Source organism: Nannobrachium achirus (genome assembly GCF_963921795.1).
Source record: "Nannobrachium achirus genome assembly, chromosome: 1".
Taxonomy (NCBI): Eukaryota; Metazoa; Chordata; class Actinopteri; order Myctophiformes; family Myctophidae; genus Nannobrachium; species Nannobrachium achirus.
The window spans coordinates 17,538,782-17,556,691 of record NC_137810.1 but is presented as its reverse complement, the minus strand read 5'-3'; the positions used below and the strand labels follow the sequence as shown (position 1 = coordinate 17,556,691).

Below are 17,910 nucleotides of genomic sequence, written 5' to 3'. Positions count from 1 at the left end.
CCAGCTGAACTAACTTTTCTCCATTTATGCATTATTAAATATGCACTTGTATTTCAAGTATCAGGTTTACTGCAAACCTTTATACATGAAACCATAATGTGACAACCTTTACATTGTTTTATTATTATTATTAGAACAGACAAAATAAATTGGGCTTTCAGGCTAAATTTTACTTGTTTGGCTTTAATCGAGCTGAATCTCCTCAGAATATTGTCTAGTGTGCTATACAATGATGAGGCATGAGAACGAAGCAAATGACAATACTGTGACGTCTCAGCCAGACAGCAACAACAAGCATATGGCCAGCCAAATCGAGTGGGAAGAGAGGAAGAGTAATGGTTTTACATGAGCAAGATGCTGCAAACTTGCACATTGTTCAAAATAAGAGATAAAGAGCAGAGGGTAAATACAGCTGCACACCTTTCCCCTTGAATGAGTCTCTTCTATAGCCACTGTAGCGTCCCTATTCTGGGGCGAACATTTGTCAAACAGCAGCTCTACAAGCTCACAACTTATCGGCTATTTTAGGTGACGAGACTGGTATAGGTGGGAAAAGAGCAGACCTTGAACAGAGCCCCAGGGCACCACTGTCAACTACAGTATAGGGTTCAATGGTTATCTTCCAGCAATTCAAAGCTCTGACTCCCAGTCATCCTCTTGGATGGCACTGAGGGAGTACTGTAGAGTCTCTGTACATCCAGTATCCTCCAAATCTTCATATTCACCATCCTCCTGATCTAGGAATATAAACCACAGCGATAAACAAATTCAAATAAACAAGTGTGTGAAATTAATATTTGCATTGAGTAGTAAAACACAGTTCACAGAATTTTTCACCTCAATGTTCATTGAAAATGTAAGCTTTAATGTCATTTTATATTAGTTTCCATGGAACTATTCACACAATATTAACATATACCACTAATATTAGCCGTGTTGGAGGATTAAATACCACATGAACCCTAGCATCATCCTCTATTCTGGGGAAATATGATTGGTGTGGCCTACTGGTCCAGGCGCATACTGCCCTGTCCGGACGACCTTTGACACATGTCACTCCCCATCTCTCTCCCCATTTCCTGTCAGTCTACTGTCCTATCTCAAATAAAGGCATAAAAGCCCCCCCAAAGAATATCTTAAAAAAATAGGACCCAATGTTTCCCTGCTTGGGACCTAATGTCTCCCTGCTTGGCAATCAGCATCAAGGGTTGGATTGGGGGTAAATCCCTGCGACATACTAGCGTCATGTCCAGGGGGTGCACTTGTACATCAAGCTGCCTCATGCTACAGAAGCAGAAGATTTGCTCCTGCTCTATGGCTTGGCAACCATTGGTTTCAAAGGCTACTTACTTTTGCACTAGGATTCCAGGACTTTGGATTGAAACATCTGTTTATTTTGGCTATGGGTCAAAATATCCTTGTAAGGTTATTGTAGGAAATTCCAATACTTAACAATGTAAATATTTTTTTTAATGACTAGTAACAGGGATAATGCATGGACATACTGTATTCCCACTCATATCCAATGATTCTTAACCCAATTGAAAATCTCAAAGCTCATTTTCAGAGCTTGTTTATTTGTGTTGCAGCTTGGATCAATGGAACTAACATCGGTATCACAATGAAAACTAATTGTATAACATTTTTAGATGCTATAAATTATCATTAAAATCTTGTGTTTTGCCAAAGGCCCACTAGGGGGCCCCAGCTCACACGTTGAGAATCACTGTCTAGTTACCTTGATGCTGGTCATGGATGAGCACAGCAGAGGCATCCTGTGTCAGTGTGACTAGGGGGTGGTCCAGCAGGAGCTGTCTGAAGTGGCTCAGGGTTCCACACAGGTCTTGGACCTTGGGACAGCAGGACCATAACTGGGCCAGAGGAACACTCACATCATACCCACCAGCTAAGCAAAGACAACGGATTAAATGGGGTAGAAACAGTCCGGAAAAACACACAGACATTTGTGGTGGCACTGCACAGTGCAACCTCCGGGTCATATGGAGGACACACAGAGTTTGCAGCCCTTCAGTTGGACAGCGCCCGAGAAAACGCCCAGGAAACAGACAAAATATTCCTTGAATTAATGTATATAGATTATATTAAGCTACAAACCAGAAATTACAAAATGCCAGAGACAAATTAATGTACCTGTAGGTCAAAACACGTCAGAGATTGATTAAAATAAACAGCAGGCAGCAGCAATATATCCAGTCCCAGAGCCACTGAGAAACGGTACAGTAGAGATACAGTAGAAGAGACGCATCAAAGAGGAGTCAGACACTACTTTATGGGCTGATGTGTTGAATAGAGATGGCACAACTCATTCCATCTCATTGGCTCTAGCCTCTGGGCAACCTAGTGGCCACTGCCAGCAATGTCACAGTAATGTAAACTAACATTTCTTAGAAAACTATGAAAACTAGGTGGTTGAAATGCCAGACCCATGACAACTTGTCTGCTGCTGCATGCAAAGTGCATATCGTCACTGTCTGGCCAAAACCTCTTAACTCCATTTATGAGGTTTTTCTTTTTTTTTTTTGTTTGTTGGTTAAAATAATATTGAACCAATGGAAAGTAGTAAAAAGTGCTAGGGACAAAACCTAACGCCACACTTTCTTCCAAACCAGCTAACTCCACCCGATTGGCCCTCTCTTTTTTTCATAGATACGTGCTATTGAACACACTTTACGTCTGTGTGTTGGTTAAACTAATAAGATTGTTAATATAATATGTTAATAAAACAGAACTGGTTAGACAAAGTTGCTAGAATGTGCAATAAGATTGCAGTCGACACATCTAAATGACCTCTTGCAAGTGTACAAAGTGAGAGCTACAGATTGTTCGGAGAGTACAGATTGCTTCCATCTGGTCACTGATGATGATAATCTGCCAAGATGCACGACCAATAGATAGATTGTGTCCCCGCCGCTGCCACTTGCCTTTTAAATAGCACTGTCATTCTATTTGTCTTGTGTATATTGTTTGTGTTGACTGTTGGTGACTGTATTACTGCTGGCTGCAACAAATTGTCACCCTGGTAGATAAATAAAGTTACCTTGAACTTGAGAAGCTTCATCCCCCTCCTCCATTCTCTCCATCCTCAGTCGCTCAGTCCAGTAAATCACCTCATTCACCACGACACCCTGTAAGATGTTGTTGTCACGGAGACTAGGATAGGCAACACTGTACAACTAATGACAGACATGGGATGGAAACAATTCCAGAAGATTAGACCTCAGAACATATCTATCTATCTATCTTCTATCTATCATTTACAGAATGTCTGTCTGTCTGATGTCTGTCTGTACTCTGACGTCATAGTACTGACGTCACAGACTAGGGCATTCACCAAATATTCGAATATTCAAATATCAAAGTCACTATTCGACGTTGTTCACCGAAGTCGAATATTCGCTTATTTTTATTTTTTTATTGTTTTCTCTTTCTCTCAAATATATAGTTTATAAGGATTGGCTAGATAGGAAGTCATAAGAATGAATAATGCTCTATACCAGCGGTTCTCAAACCTTTTTAGGCCGTGACCCCCAAAATAAACATATTTAAACTGGGGACCCCCACCCTGACAAGCACTTGGAATTGCAGGTATTACATTTAAAGTGACTCAGTTCCGCAGATAAATATTGTGAAAATAGCCGATCTACATGCTCACAACGCCTCGCAACGCGAGGCGTTGTGAGCATGTAGATCGGCTATTTTCACAATGTTCGCCTCTTGCTTACTTAATATTTGACAGTTTGGCCAGTCCTGTCGAATATTCAACTATTCGAATACTTTGAGGTCGAATAATTCGAATACTAAAAATCACTATTCGTGAATGCCCTATCACAGACTGGCCTGGACACGGAACACCATATATGGGCAATTGGGCATAAAAGAGAGCCAGACAGTCAGAGATAAGAGAGCTCCATATAATGTATGGGCATGGAAGGGATACAGACAGAGACGGATACAACGGGTATTGCACAACTGGGCGTTCCTTAGAAACCTGTTAACGGTTTCTTCCATGTGAAACTGATCCATTGACCCGTTACAACCATAGAGGTTTCCACATGTTGTGGTATGGTGTCCTTCATATAAGAGTATGTGTTACCAAAAATGTCTTTGATTAAAGTTCATCCCATCCCCAAATCTGTTAAGACATTATGCAGCATTATACATTTCTATTTGAGGAACAACAGGATCCAGGGTCAATATATAGTGTAGTGTAATTTATTTGCTAAATGGAGCCAAGTCTAGCTTTCATGCTTCCTCTTATGTCCAGTTAAGTGTGACTTCATAATAAAGTTTGTTTTCTCTGCGTATGACTTGACATGTCCATCTATGAATGGTACAAGGCTCAAGCTCCAAAAAAAACCTGTTAACTGCAAGGAGACAGATAAGATACATTTTAATTGACTCACCAGAGTATATGAAAACACTTCATCTGCATCACTGCTCGGCATGACACAGGCATTCTCTGTGGTGCAGAGCCTCTGAAACACCCCGATCTGGGAGCAGAAGCCGAAACTGGCCTGCTGTCCTGGTGGTGGCTGTCCCACTCCTGTAAAGTACACCTCATAACCATACTCCTCACACGCCTTCAGAGCCCTGAGGAAAGATAGAATTCCATTCAAAATCCCTTTGCATTGTAAGGGGAATTCAAGCGTCATGGCTCTCAAGTTACATGGGTCTCCAAAGGGTGTAGTGCGAGCGTTTCAGGCAGTCTTTTGATGGAATCGTGCACTTTACGATAAAAGCATGACATTTGGCACACAGAACATGTCATATGGAACATTTTTGGCTATAGTATAGGGCCATCGCAGATTTGTCTTGGTAAAATTTGTGGGAGCCAATCAAAGTTGGGGTCTCATTGACTTTACTATGACTTTACTATACTATACAGTAAAATAATACAAAAGATAAATATGCTTTAAGTGGCAATACTTAAAGCATATTTATTTTTTGCATTTTACTGTATAGTAAAGTCAATGAGACCCAACTTTGATTGGCTCCCACAAAGTTTCCCAAGACAACCAGCGATGGCCCTATAGCCAAAAATGTTCCATATGGCATGTTCTGTGCGCCAAATGTCATGCTTTTATTGTAAAGTGCACAATTTTTGCCCGAAATGCTCCCACTAGTGGTAAATGTTCCACAAATGTGTAATATTGTTATATAATATTTTGAGTCCAACACATGCACTGTGGTGTACCACACATGCTCTGTCATAGTTCTCGTCATTCTGCCAACGATATCTGAAATGATAAACCTTTTAATAGAAAAATAACAAACCAGGTCTGGAACTCTGCTCTGGTCCACTCAAACTTGTGGTCGTAGTGCCTGAAGCCTACCAGTCCGGGAAGAAGGGGATTGAACTCGGAGTTTGGGGTGGTGACAATCACCCACACTGGTGCCATGAAGCCAAACACCACCTCAGAGAAGAGCTCCACATCAGTCAGCTGGAGATGCTCTATGCTGGAAAGATAAAGAGAGACTTAGTCATGACTTGGTATTCGTTGTATTAATAATATAATTTGAGAACTGGTGTCACACAGAAAAGAACCATGCTCAAACACAATATTACTTTGCAAATTAAGTAACAATGCAACCCATTGTGAGCTATTGGATCAGCTAATTTCATCAGATATTTGATGTAGAGTGAGAACAGAAAGGTCACTAATAGACTAGAGCCCTGAGGGACTCAGGAGGTAGAGCAGGTCATCCAATGATCCGTGGGTCGGCGGTTTGAGTCCCGGCTCCTCCTGTCCACATGTCAAAGTGTCCTTGGGCAAGACACTGACTGAACCCCCACATTGCCTCCAATGAGTCGGTCGGTGTCAGCTTGCCACCATTCAATGGTGTGTGAATGTGGGAAGTGAGGACGCTGGTGTCAACTGTTCGCCGCTTCACCTCCCAATGTATGGATGAATGAACCATTGTAAAGCGTTTGAGCACTCGGAAAAGCTCGGAAATTAATTATTATTATAACGTTGTATGAATGGCCAAATGACCACTTACAGCTCTATGCTGGTCACAAGATCAAATCCTCTGAGGCGGCTATCTCTCTGTGTGACCGAGCCTTGGTACAGCTCAATGCTCAAAGGACGGTCGCCTGGCTGGAGATAATCCGCTGGGAGAGGTGCCATCCTGCGCCTAAACAAACAGAAACAATACACCTACTGTATATTCTCTACTTGCAGATAGGATATTCTCTACTTGCAGATAGGATAGAAAAGATATATGATCAGATCAATAGTTGATTTCAGATGATGAACCTGTCCCAAAATTATGTACGATGTATGTTGTAAATCATTTCTGCAGGTGGACAGTGTTTTGAGGTTAGGTTTAGGCATAGTAACTGTGAGGATAAGGTTATAGTGTGGTACGATGTGTAATTCCGTAGGATTTTTGTGCTAAAATAGATTTTTTTGCAGATCCTGGTTCTATAGAGTCCAAACAATGAGAAAATAATGGGTGTCAACTTTTTCGTACCCCCACCCCCTTTCTGGGGGTCATCTAGTTTGGGACCTCCCAGAACAGTATGCCAGCCAGTTAATGTCCAATTTTCTTAATATTAGGGTTGTTTTGTAGGTTTTAAAACATTCTGAGTTCATTTATTACACTTTTGAAGCAGCCAGAATAAGCTTTCTGACTTTTGGTTGGGGTCTTTCCTCACCTGGGACCCCCCAGACGGTCCCCTGTGCCTATCTCAGTAATCGCTCTGCTCCTGCTCCAGAAAAATGTCATATTAGATCATAATTGAATACATGTTTTTGTAGCTGGGCTCTGAAAACAAAAATGAGTAGTAGCAAATACCAGGGGTCTTCCACAGGGGCTTCGGGACCCTAGGTGGGTCCTCAGAGTTACTACATAGTGTACTTCTAAAGATTTCTTTAGCTGAACTTAATTTCTTTTTTTACTGCTTTGGCTTTTATAGGGACCAAACTGTCAGAAAATGATGGGTGTCAGATTTTCCTGACCCCTGCCCCTTTTCTGGGGGGTCATCTATTTTAGGAACTTGCAGAACAGTATGCCAGCCAGTTAATGTCCAATTTTCATAATATTAGAGTTGTTTTGAAGGTTTTAAAAGTCCAGATAAAAGTCCACTTTTGAAGCAGCCAGAATAACCTTTCTGACTTTTGGTGGGGGTCTTTCCTCACCTAGGACCCCTGGAATGAACCCTGAACCTATCTCAGTACTCATTACAGTCCTTGCTCTGCTCCTGCTCCAGAACAGTGTCAAATTAGATCATAATTGAAGCATAAAAGCTTTTTTTGTAGCTGGGCTCTGACAACAAAAATGAGTAGCTAATACCAGGGGTCTTCCACAGGGGGTCTGGGACCCCAAGGTGTCCTCAGAGTTACTAGGGGCCAGCCAAATCTCTGGTCACCCCAACCTCCCAGTCAGCCAAGACATCTGACTGGAAAATACCCTCCACTCTCTGAATTCCATCCATTTTCTTCAACTGGTGGAAGCTCAGGGCAATTTGTCAGGTATCATTTATACTGCATTGTGATAGTTGGCATGGAGGATACAGTATGTGGTAGCAGTGCAACTCCAAGTTCTTTGACTGAAATCCCATCCCATTACCCTGCATTATCACAGATGCGGGGTTGTTGGACCAAAGTGTTCCAATGACTCCAATGTTGATGGAAATAAGTAAGCCTTGCCCAGCCGGAGTCTATGTCCTGTTTCTGTGAGGCAGCTTGATGTACAAGTACCCTTGGACAGTGGACATGATAATAGTTTGTCACAGGGACATACCCCAATCCAGCCTTTGATGCTGAGGTCATACATCAAAGATGTATGAAGGTGTGTGTGTGTGTGTGTGTGTGTGTGTGTGTGTGTGTGTGTGTGTGTGTGTGTGTGTGTAGTAAATGGACATGTTGTGTGTGTGTAGTAAATGGACATGTGTTGTGTGTGTGTGTGTGTGTGTGTGTGTGTGTGTGTGTGTGTGTGTGTGTGTGTGTGTGTGTGTGTGTGTGTGTGTGTGTGTGTATGTGTGTGTGTGTGTGTGTGTGTGTGTGTGTGTGTAGTAAATGGACATGTTGTTCTGCGTGCCCCGCTCTGACATCACACTCTGGCTTCACTGTGATGGCAGAATCCCTTTTATGACCATACTGTATATGGAGTTCCCTGATGTCTTCAATATTAAGCCCATATCTAACAGGACTTCATATGGGAATGCCCATATTATGGAGGCCACATCGGCCACATACCACACTAACAGAATCCATATATGGCCAAGACATAACAAATAACTGAGTAAGCATGTTTGGGCTCTCACAGCATACCTCCATATACAGCACATGGATCTCCATATATGGGTACCAGGGGTCTCCATATATGGGTAACAGGTTCGATATACATCACTGGCCAGATGGCAAAGAATTGGCGCTCTGAGGCATCTTACTAGTAAATAATACTGAGAATACTAATAAACCATCAAGTACACTACATACACCCAGGATACATAAAACTAACAGTTTCTAATATTATTCAAAAATAGAAATGGAAACAGCCGTTTGGCTGGCCCCTTGTAGTAACTCTGAGGACACCTGGGGGTCCCGGACCCTGTGGAAGACCCCTGGTATTAGCTACTAATTTCTGGTCAGGTACATTGCCCAGGTAGGGGTACAAAAGCTTTTATGCTTCAATTATGATCTAATTTGACACTGTTCTGGAGCAGGAGCAGAGCAAGGACTGTACTGAGATAGGCACAGGGGTCATTTTGGGGGTCCCATGTGAGGAAAGACCCCCACCAAAAGTCATAAAGGTTATTCTGGCTGCTTCAAAAGTGCAATATATGAACTTAGAATGTTTTAAGACCTTCAAAACAACTCAAATATTATGAAAATTGGACTTTAACTGTCTGGCATCTGTTCTGCGATGTCCTAAAATAGATGACCCCCCAGAAAGGGGGCAGGGGTCAGGAAAATCTGACACCCATCATTTTCTGACAGTTTGGTCCCTATAAAAGCCAAAGCAGTAAAAAATACATAAAGAAATCCTTAGAAGTACACTTCGTATCACACTAGGTAGTAACTCTGAGGACCCCCATGGGTCCCGAACCCCCTGTGGAAGACCCCTGGTATTTGTTACTGCTTATTTTTGTTTTCAGAAAAAAACCTTTATGCTTCAATTATGATCTAATATGACATTGTTCTGGAGCAGGAGCAGAGCGAGTACTGAGATAGGCTCAGGGGTCCATCTGGGGGGTCCCAGGTGAGGGAAGACCCCAACCAAAAGTCAGAAAGCTTATTCTGGCTGCTTCAAAAGTGCAATAAATGAACTCAGCATGTTTTAAAACCTACAAAACAACCCTAATATTAAGAAAATTGGACATTAACTGGCTGGCGTACTGTTCTGGGAGGTCCCAAACTAGATGACCCCCAGAAAGGGGGTGGGGGTCCGGAAAAGTTGACACCCATCATTTTCTCATAGTTTGGACTCTATAGAACCAGGATCTGCAATCAATTTTAGCACAAAAGTCCTACGGGAGCTGTTTTTTGGACGCATCGTACCACACTATTAGCATTAAGGTTAGGTTTAGGCATAGTTTTTGTGAAGTTAAATGTTAGGGTTTAGGCGCAATCTGGGCTACACACCAATGAAAGAGGGAGTCCTGTGCAGTGTTGCCAGACGTACGATAATTATCGTATTTGTACGATAATTTGACCCTCTGTACGATGTACGATCAATAATTCAAAAAATGCCCAAATGTACGATAATTTCGGCATATCATCAAAAAGAGCGTGAATTCCCTATTTTCCCTGGCTGCTGATCTGGGATCTGGTTTGGCTTCTCAAAATAAGCCAGGAAATCAGTCAATCTGACCCTAGATCTGTACTTGGAGGCATTAAAAACACTGGTTGCATCTTTCCAGACCAGTTTCAGGCTTTTATTTGTGTAAGCTCCAAGAAGTTGCCTGCCTCCACGCAGCATATCTGATGCGTTTTTGTCACGCAGGAGTCTAAAACGAGGTTGTTTCTTACACTAAAGACTAGGGATGCCCCGATCAGGGTTTTTTTTGCTCCCGATCCGATACCGATCAAATATTATTGCTTCCGATTCGATCCCGATCTTTCCCGATCCGATCTTTTGGCAAGGCATTAAGAAGAAAAAAAAATTCTATTCATTCTATCACTTGGTTCTCAACCTTTTCAGGCCGTGACCCCCAAAATAATCATATTTTAACTGGGGACCCCCGACCCTGAAGAGTTGAGGAAGTATATTTTGTATAACACGGTTCTATTGTTAAAATAGCAGATCTACATGCTCACAACGCCTCGCACCGCGAGGAGTTGTGAGCATGTAGATCAGCTATTTTCACAATTTCTGGCTTTAATATTTGACAATTTGGCCAATGTTTAATTTGTCATTTTAGAGGTATTAAAAAGTCCTTAATTTTTCACTTTCGAAATGTGCAGATACCCTCTATACACTTAAACTTTATGTTGATTTGTTTACTGTTGAGAGAGAAAACAATGTTGCACATTAAGTTAATCATCTGGGGACCCCCCCAAAATAATTTGAGGACCCCCCTGGGGGTCCCGACCCACAGGTTGAGAACCACTGAGCTAGTTGACAGTGCAGAGAGACATAATTGCCTTCCTTTGATCCATTAGCAAGGGGCCAATTACTACTTATTGGCATCAGCTGCCAGCTGTACACAGAGTCTGACACAATCACCTTCCCTCTGCAGTGCTCTGTCTGTCTCATTTCTCCAAAAGCCCTTGAATATGATTGAAAATGATTAAGGATTACTGTGATTATGGTAAGCTTACATTTCATATCGCATTCACCTTACCTGTAACTTTCAGTACTCCCAGAAAATATTTTTTTGAAAAAAAAAAAAAAAAAAAAAACTTTTTTTTTTTCTTATTTTTTTTCCCCGATCTCCGATCTTATAAAAACGGCCATATCGGCGGCCGATCCGATCACGTGATCGGGATCGGGCAACACTACTAAAGACGCATTTTTTGGTGAAATTACGTTTTTACGCGAGTGATTTCTCTTTTTTGGCCGTGTACGATAGTTTCATGTCAAATACGATAATTCTGAGCCTCCGGTACGATAATTCAACATTTCCCATCTGGTAACACTGGTCCTGTGGCACGGCAGCCACGTGCATTTTCAGAGGCTGTGTTATGATCAGTCATTCGATTGTGTTACAGCTTGGATCAATGGAACTAGTGTAGTACACTTTCAAGGTATTTATTGTTGTAAATATGAATGTTATCGCTGAAATGGTAGTTTGCAGATTATTTGAGGATCCACTTAAAATATCCTCAGTCGCAGAATCACTGATATGAATTAATCATGTCTGGAATTAATTTACAACCTTACATTTTTTTCTTTATGACTTCACCATTGATGTCTATTCCACTGAGAAGCTCAATTTCATGGAGGAATTTTAGCCTGTGAAGGAGTGTGCAGTCGCAGCAGCCCAAATCCACCACCTATTGAGAGCACAAACACAGAACATCATTATGATGATGATGATGTCTTCCTGTGTCACAATGATTACATAATCGAGACAATTGGTTACTTGCATAATTAATTTCCATATGTTTGGAGGTTTGCCAAAAAGGAGCAGAAATAGCAGATCTACAAGATCACACCCGTTTCCAGTACTCTTTTTTAAAAACATTTTGAAAGTAATCTAAAAGTATTAAATATGTCAGTCAGTTCATCATTACAAATTTAAGTTGCTATTTGTCAAGTTTTGTTTACCAACACTAAAAAGGCAAACAGAAATGTAGACTAGGGTCTAAATCGTATGTTCATATGTTCCAATGTTCAATGCCAAAACCACAATGAAATAGACCCACAATAATCTGTAGACCTATGACAAATAGGCCTATATGTCAAATACTTTATAATTTCATGATAGTGACAGCCCTATACCTGAACTGCACCCCCATCAAGTTATTCAAGTAAAGACAAATCCTCAGTGTTTCCTCATATTAGGCTTACCAGAGGGCTTTGTAGATTCACCTCTGACTCTGAGTAGGTTGTTTGTGATGGTACTCATAATTATGACTTAAGTAAAAGTACCAGTAAGACTCCCTAATCGGGAGATAAGCGACCGTTGGTCGCTTATCTCCTGTCACACTGCTGACATCAGTATGACATCACACCGTACACAAATGACCCTTATATAAGACCGGCATTATCTACCGACAGATTAGTAACAAGATGTCAAAATCATTGAAGGTTTACCCTACTAACCAACTGTTTACCATAGCAACCATGTTTTTTACCTTAGCAACCAACTGTTTACCCTAGCAACCAACTTTTTACCACAGCAACCATGTTTTTTTTACCCTAGCAACCAACTGTTTACCCTAGCAACCAATTGTTTACCATAGCAACCATGTTTTCTTACCCTAGCAACCAACTGTTTACCCTAGCAACCAACTGTTTACCATAGCAACCATGTTTTTTACAGGGCCTGGGATTGATGACATCAGAAATCTCTATATATGGGCATGAAAGGGATTTTGTTTCTGGAAATATGTCTGTGGGGTGCCACATTTGGAATAAAACACTTACATCACACATCTGGATATCAGGGTTTCCTGCAGCACTTTACAGGCCAGGCGCCCCGCCCGGCCAGAAAACCCCCCCGCCCCCCCAAGGGTATTAAAAAAAAAAATTTTTTTTTTTTTTTTTTATATTTTTTTTTTCAAAAAAACTTTTTGGACCTCCAACAATGTACTAGGCATGATCGCGAAATTGCATGTTTAACCCCCATACCAACCCTATCTTTCAAACATGGCAGCCATGTGAAGTTACTTGTGCCTCACTGGCAGGAGAGCAGAGCAGCGCATGCAGCTGCTTAATTGACGGTCGTTAACTTCTTTTGAAGTTCTCTGAGAGGCGAGCCTAGCCTAGGTCAACTTGACAGTGACACAGCTGCACAGCGAGTCGTAGATTGCGTCGAGAGAGAGAGAGAGAGAGAGAGAGAGAGAGAGAGAGAGAGAGAGCTCTTCTCATTTACTCACAACGACACAAGTAAAGTACAAATACCTGAAAATCTCCTTTGTACAGTATAAGTACAGTAGGCTACTTAAGTAAATCTACTTAGTTACTTTACACCAATGTTGTTGTTTTTTTACTGTGCTGTAGACTTCTATTTATATGGCACGAGTGCTGGTTGATTAACCTGGGGGAAAAAAACAAGTTACACTGTCCTGTGAAAAACGTAGTTATTCAATGTTGAATAAATGTGGATGATAGCATGTAGTTGTGTTTTCCGTCATCATGGGCACATTCATGTGTTTTTATAGGGCAAAAATAAGAATTAATATTAAAAATTAAATGAATTAATTACTCGAATTCATTAATTAATTATCAAAAAATTTCGCGCCATGAGATCCCCCCCTGATCCCCCCCCTGGTCAAGACTTTTTCCTGCAGGAAACCCTGGATATCCATACAGCCCATCTAGTTTGCCTGTGTCCATTTATGCCCATATATCTGATGACATTGGGACAATGATCTCCATATATGGGCATAAAACTTATGTTAATTAGTAAAGCCTGGGGATCTCCATATATGGGCATGAGGGGTACCCTAAAAGGGCATCATCTGGGAATAGCAAATATAGTTATCCTAGAAAGTGAAAATCTTACATCAAAGGCCATAACTACCTACCTACCACCATACTGCATTCCTCATTAAACTACCTACCAGTAAGATGCCTAAGGGAGAAAAGCAAAGGGCGAGGTAAAGGGATTTGGTTACCCTGGCAACACGGGGATCTCCATATCTCCATATATGGGCATAAAAGGGATTTGGTTCCCCTGGCATCACAGGGATCTCCATATATGGGCATAAAAGGGATTTGGTTCCCCTGACATTACAGTGATGTCAGTGGCTGGTTCTACAGAGGGGATCTCCATTTATGGGCATAAAAGGGAATGTATGTATGATGATGTCAGATATTATAGACGTCATAGGACTTTCACATAACGAATAACTGAGTAAGCATGTAAACCCGTAAAATCTATATTTGGGCATGGCTGATTTATGACCTCATCATGATGACACGAGCAAACACAGCTGAATTGTATAAATGATCAGAAGAAAGAAAACCAACAGAAGTATTTGACCAAGACTCTTCGATTTAAACATCAACAAAGGTGTGACGTGTGACCGACCGACGGACGGACGGCCGGTGGAGGTTTTCATAGGGCTCCCTGACGGTCGCAATCAATAGTACTGTGTAATATAGAAGTAGGCTACTCTGTTACAAGTAAAAGGCCAGAATTCAAAATGTATTTGAGTAAAAGTATGAAAGTGTTGGCATCAAAATGTACTTAAAGTACCAAAGGCAAACATACATGTTCGAAAATAGCAGATCTCCAAAATATCCTAGTTATATAGGGCTTAAGTGGTTAATGTAGGCCTATATTTAGTTATAATTGCGACCGTCAGGGAGCAGTTTACTATGAAAACCTCCACCGGCCGTCCGTCCGTCACACGTCACACCTTTGCCCTGCTCATATCTCCGCATCAGTATGACATCACACCACATGTGTACACAAACCTTTGTGTACGTTGCTGTGGCAACAGTCTGTTGTTGCTGGTTTGTTAGTGTACGTTAGCAACCACCTTAGCAACCATGGTTTTACCCTAGCAACCAACTGTTTACCATAGCAACCATGTTTTTTACCCTAGCAACCAACTGTTTACCATAGCAACCAGATACGCAGAGCAGGGATCTCCATATATGGGCATAAACAGGTGACATCACACTGATGTCAGATAAGATTTCTCCATAATATATGAGCATAAAAGGGATTCTGTTAGGGATCTCCATATATGGGCATAAAAGGGATTCTGTTAGGGATCTCCATATATGGGCATACAAGGGATTCTGTTAGGGATCTCCATATATGGGCATAAAAGGGATTCTGTTAGGGAGCTCCATATATGGGCATAAAAGGGATTCTGTTAGGGATCTCCATATATGGGCATAAAAGGGATTCTGTTAGGGATCTCCATATATGGGCATAAAAGGGATTCTGTTAGGGATCTCCATATATGGGCATAAAAGGGATTCTGTTAGGGATCTCCATATATGGGCATAAAAGGGATTCTGTTAGCTGTTAGTGATCTCCATATATGGGCATAAAAGGGATGCTGTTAGGGATCTCCATATATGGGCATAAAAGGGATTCTGTTAGGGATCTCCATATATGGGCATGAAAGGGATTCTGTTAGGGATCTCCATATATGGGCATAAAAGGGATTGTATCCCAGATGATGCCCTGTTAGGAGATCCACACTAACATAATCCATATATGGTCCTACCGACAGCTGCTATAAGCCAACCCTGGCGATAAGGTCTGAGTCGAAGAAATGCTTCTTTCCTGGCAAGAATTGCCCCTTTATACTGTAGGGCTCGTTTGTGTATTGTATGACATCACGCCACATCATCGGCTGAGGACTGTGTGATCTCATCATATCTCCATATATGGAGACATAAGTTGCTCATGCCCAAATATGGGCTGGTGAGGTCAGACTTAGTGTGATGAGTAGGTTATCTCCATATATGGAGATTCAACTTCAATGAGTAACCATGGCAAACTGTCAACTGCCCGTATATCTTGATAATTGGTAAAACAAACGTTTGGCCTATTTGTGGATTTGGCCGATTAGGGAGTCTTACTGGTTTATATATACAAAGTAACTAGTAACTAAAGTTTTCAAATACATGTAGTGAAGTAGGCTACAATATTTGGATCCAAAATGTAGTGGAGTAGAAGTAAAACTATTGAAAATTGGAAATACTCGAGACGTAACCTCGCCCTCGGCTTTCTGAGAACTCGAGACGAGAGTAGGCCTACAAATAGGCTACCTGTGTGTACGTGTGTGTTGCGGGAGGCTGTGTGGGATACCTTTTTGGTTTTGTTCCTTTTGATGAAGTCCACCACAAACTGGTGTCTCCGTTGGTGCAGCGGGGGGTTGAATATTGGTTTCACTTCCATTTCGTTTCTGTCAAGTTCAGAAGTCACAATTAATGTTCCTGGTTTTATTTGTCATCTTAAACGTAGAGCGGTCACTGTATTTTGAACGCAGCTGCATCTTCCTGCATGTGAATGCCATTTCACTGATTTGACACGTGGTTGTTGTAAAGAGCCAATGAAAACATTTGTTTGATTGATTCTCAAAGTGGGGTCCAGTTACCTGACTTTCGCCAGATGGTGGCAGCATTGCTTATGCATTGCAGAGCGTTATGCAGGCATACGCAATGCTGCAAACCATCTGGCGAAAGTCAGGTTAGGGTCCAGGGTATGGGATTAGATTCATGCCAATAGTCCAAACCTTGAAAGTAGTATTTCAAGAGTCTTGAAATACTAAAGGATAACACAAGCCAGGGGCTTTGTAGAGACTTAACTTGTACGAGGGGAACCTGGGTTGACTTTAGTAAGCTCAGTTGCATGCATGAATTCAATGTCCAGAGCTGTTGTATCATTTTGGATATGTCAATCCATTTATTTAACATATACCAGTACATTCTTTCCAGCATTTAAAACCATAGATACATGAAAACACAAACCAAAAAACATTGAAAGTAGACCTCCATGGGAACATGATCACAGTCAAAAGCTGTGTGGCCTTTTCCCATTGCACACATGGCTCTCATCAGTTAAGCATAAATAACTGCTCCCTGTGGTGGTTACCCTAGTAATTAACAAAGCAACCCCTCTGCACCACAAATTATACATAAATCAAATAAATAAATAAATACATAAATACAATAATAATAGTACACAATTCATCAGAAATAATACTCTAAAAGTGCATGAGAAACTTGGATTAACATGCTGTTATATATTTATAGATAAACAGACAAATGTTTGTATTCTACCAATAGTGTAGGCTAGTGTAACAAACAGCAATTTTGGTAAATAATTAATTGATTGATTTATTGATTGAAGACTATTGGTTTGCGTAGGAAAGGGTACATGACAGTACAGTTCACTGGTACACTGTCAACTAGGATTAAAAAAATGCAAGAAAGCCTCCAGGCTTGTTTCAATTGGGGTCCTTTTTTAACTCATATAACATGAGAGACTGTAAACAAAGTACTGTGCAGAAAATATCATAAAAAAACACTTGTAAAACAAACAAACAAAGTAGCAGCCGAAACTGCAGTAGTGCAGTGCCACAGTAAACTAGAATCACAGGTAAACCAAGATCCTAGCATCAGTCTAAACAAAATAATAATCTATACAAAGAATACCAGGTAATCAGTTAACCTAGCATCTGTTTAAATAACTAGCTATAGTATCTAAATTACATTCTAGTCAACATAGTCAAGAAAAAGGTCAGAGTTTTGTACTCAGTTGTGCAGGCAGCAACTGAAAAATTTTGGCTGGTTGAAGACCAGTCATCCTCCAGCACCTACTCCAGTCCTGGCGCCGCCTGTCCCTGCTCTCCTTCAGGTGGTGTCTCCACATCTAAGTGGTTTTCCTCCATCTCTGAATCAATCGGTGTTTCAACATCCCACGTCTGTCTGTGTTAGCGCCAGTCCACATATCTCACCACTATGGAGACATAACGCCGCTGCCTAATGCCTATAGCAGCATTACCCCCTTGCCTTTCACACTTGAGCAGCTAACGTGAGTGTCAACAAAGTGACGTTCTTCCTGCGTTTAGGTCTGTCCCATTGGTTAGTGAGTGTCTCTACCGGGTGAGAGTACAGCAGTGCTGAACCATGAACCTGTATTCAACCCTTGAGCCTGTGACCCCATAGAGACTTTAAGCCTCTTCAATCACAGAGCTAACGCCTCTTCCGGGTTATTCTTTTAACATGGGAGTGGCGGTCAATGGGATCAATACATCAGGCGTGAGATATGTGGCTGCGCCCTTACAGTCTGAGACAAGTCTT

General features: G+C 41.4%; 1 protein-coding gene across 1 annotated transcript; it reads right to left on the bottom strand.

Moving 5' to 3' along the window:
- Positions 1-630: 630 nt before the first annotated feature.
- On the bottom strand, positions 631-16,036 carry henmt1 (HEN methyltransferase 1; the record flags this gene model as incomplete). The annotated part of the gene is made up of 8 exons (XM_080727418.1): positions 15,914-16,036; positions 11,353-11,465; positions 6,022-6,156; positions 5,296-5,478; positions 4,425-4,611; positions 3,059-3,194; positions 1,739-1,906; positions 631-737 (listed from the first exon to the last, which is right to left on the bottom strand). Exons 1-8 carry the CDS (start codon positions 16,001-16,003, stop codon positions 631-633), a joined length of 1,119 nt encoding a protein of 372 aa, XP_080583544.1. The 5' UTR covers positions 16,004-16,036.
- Between the last annotated feature and the right edge of the window lie 1,874 nt (positions 16,037-17,910).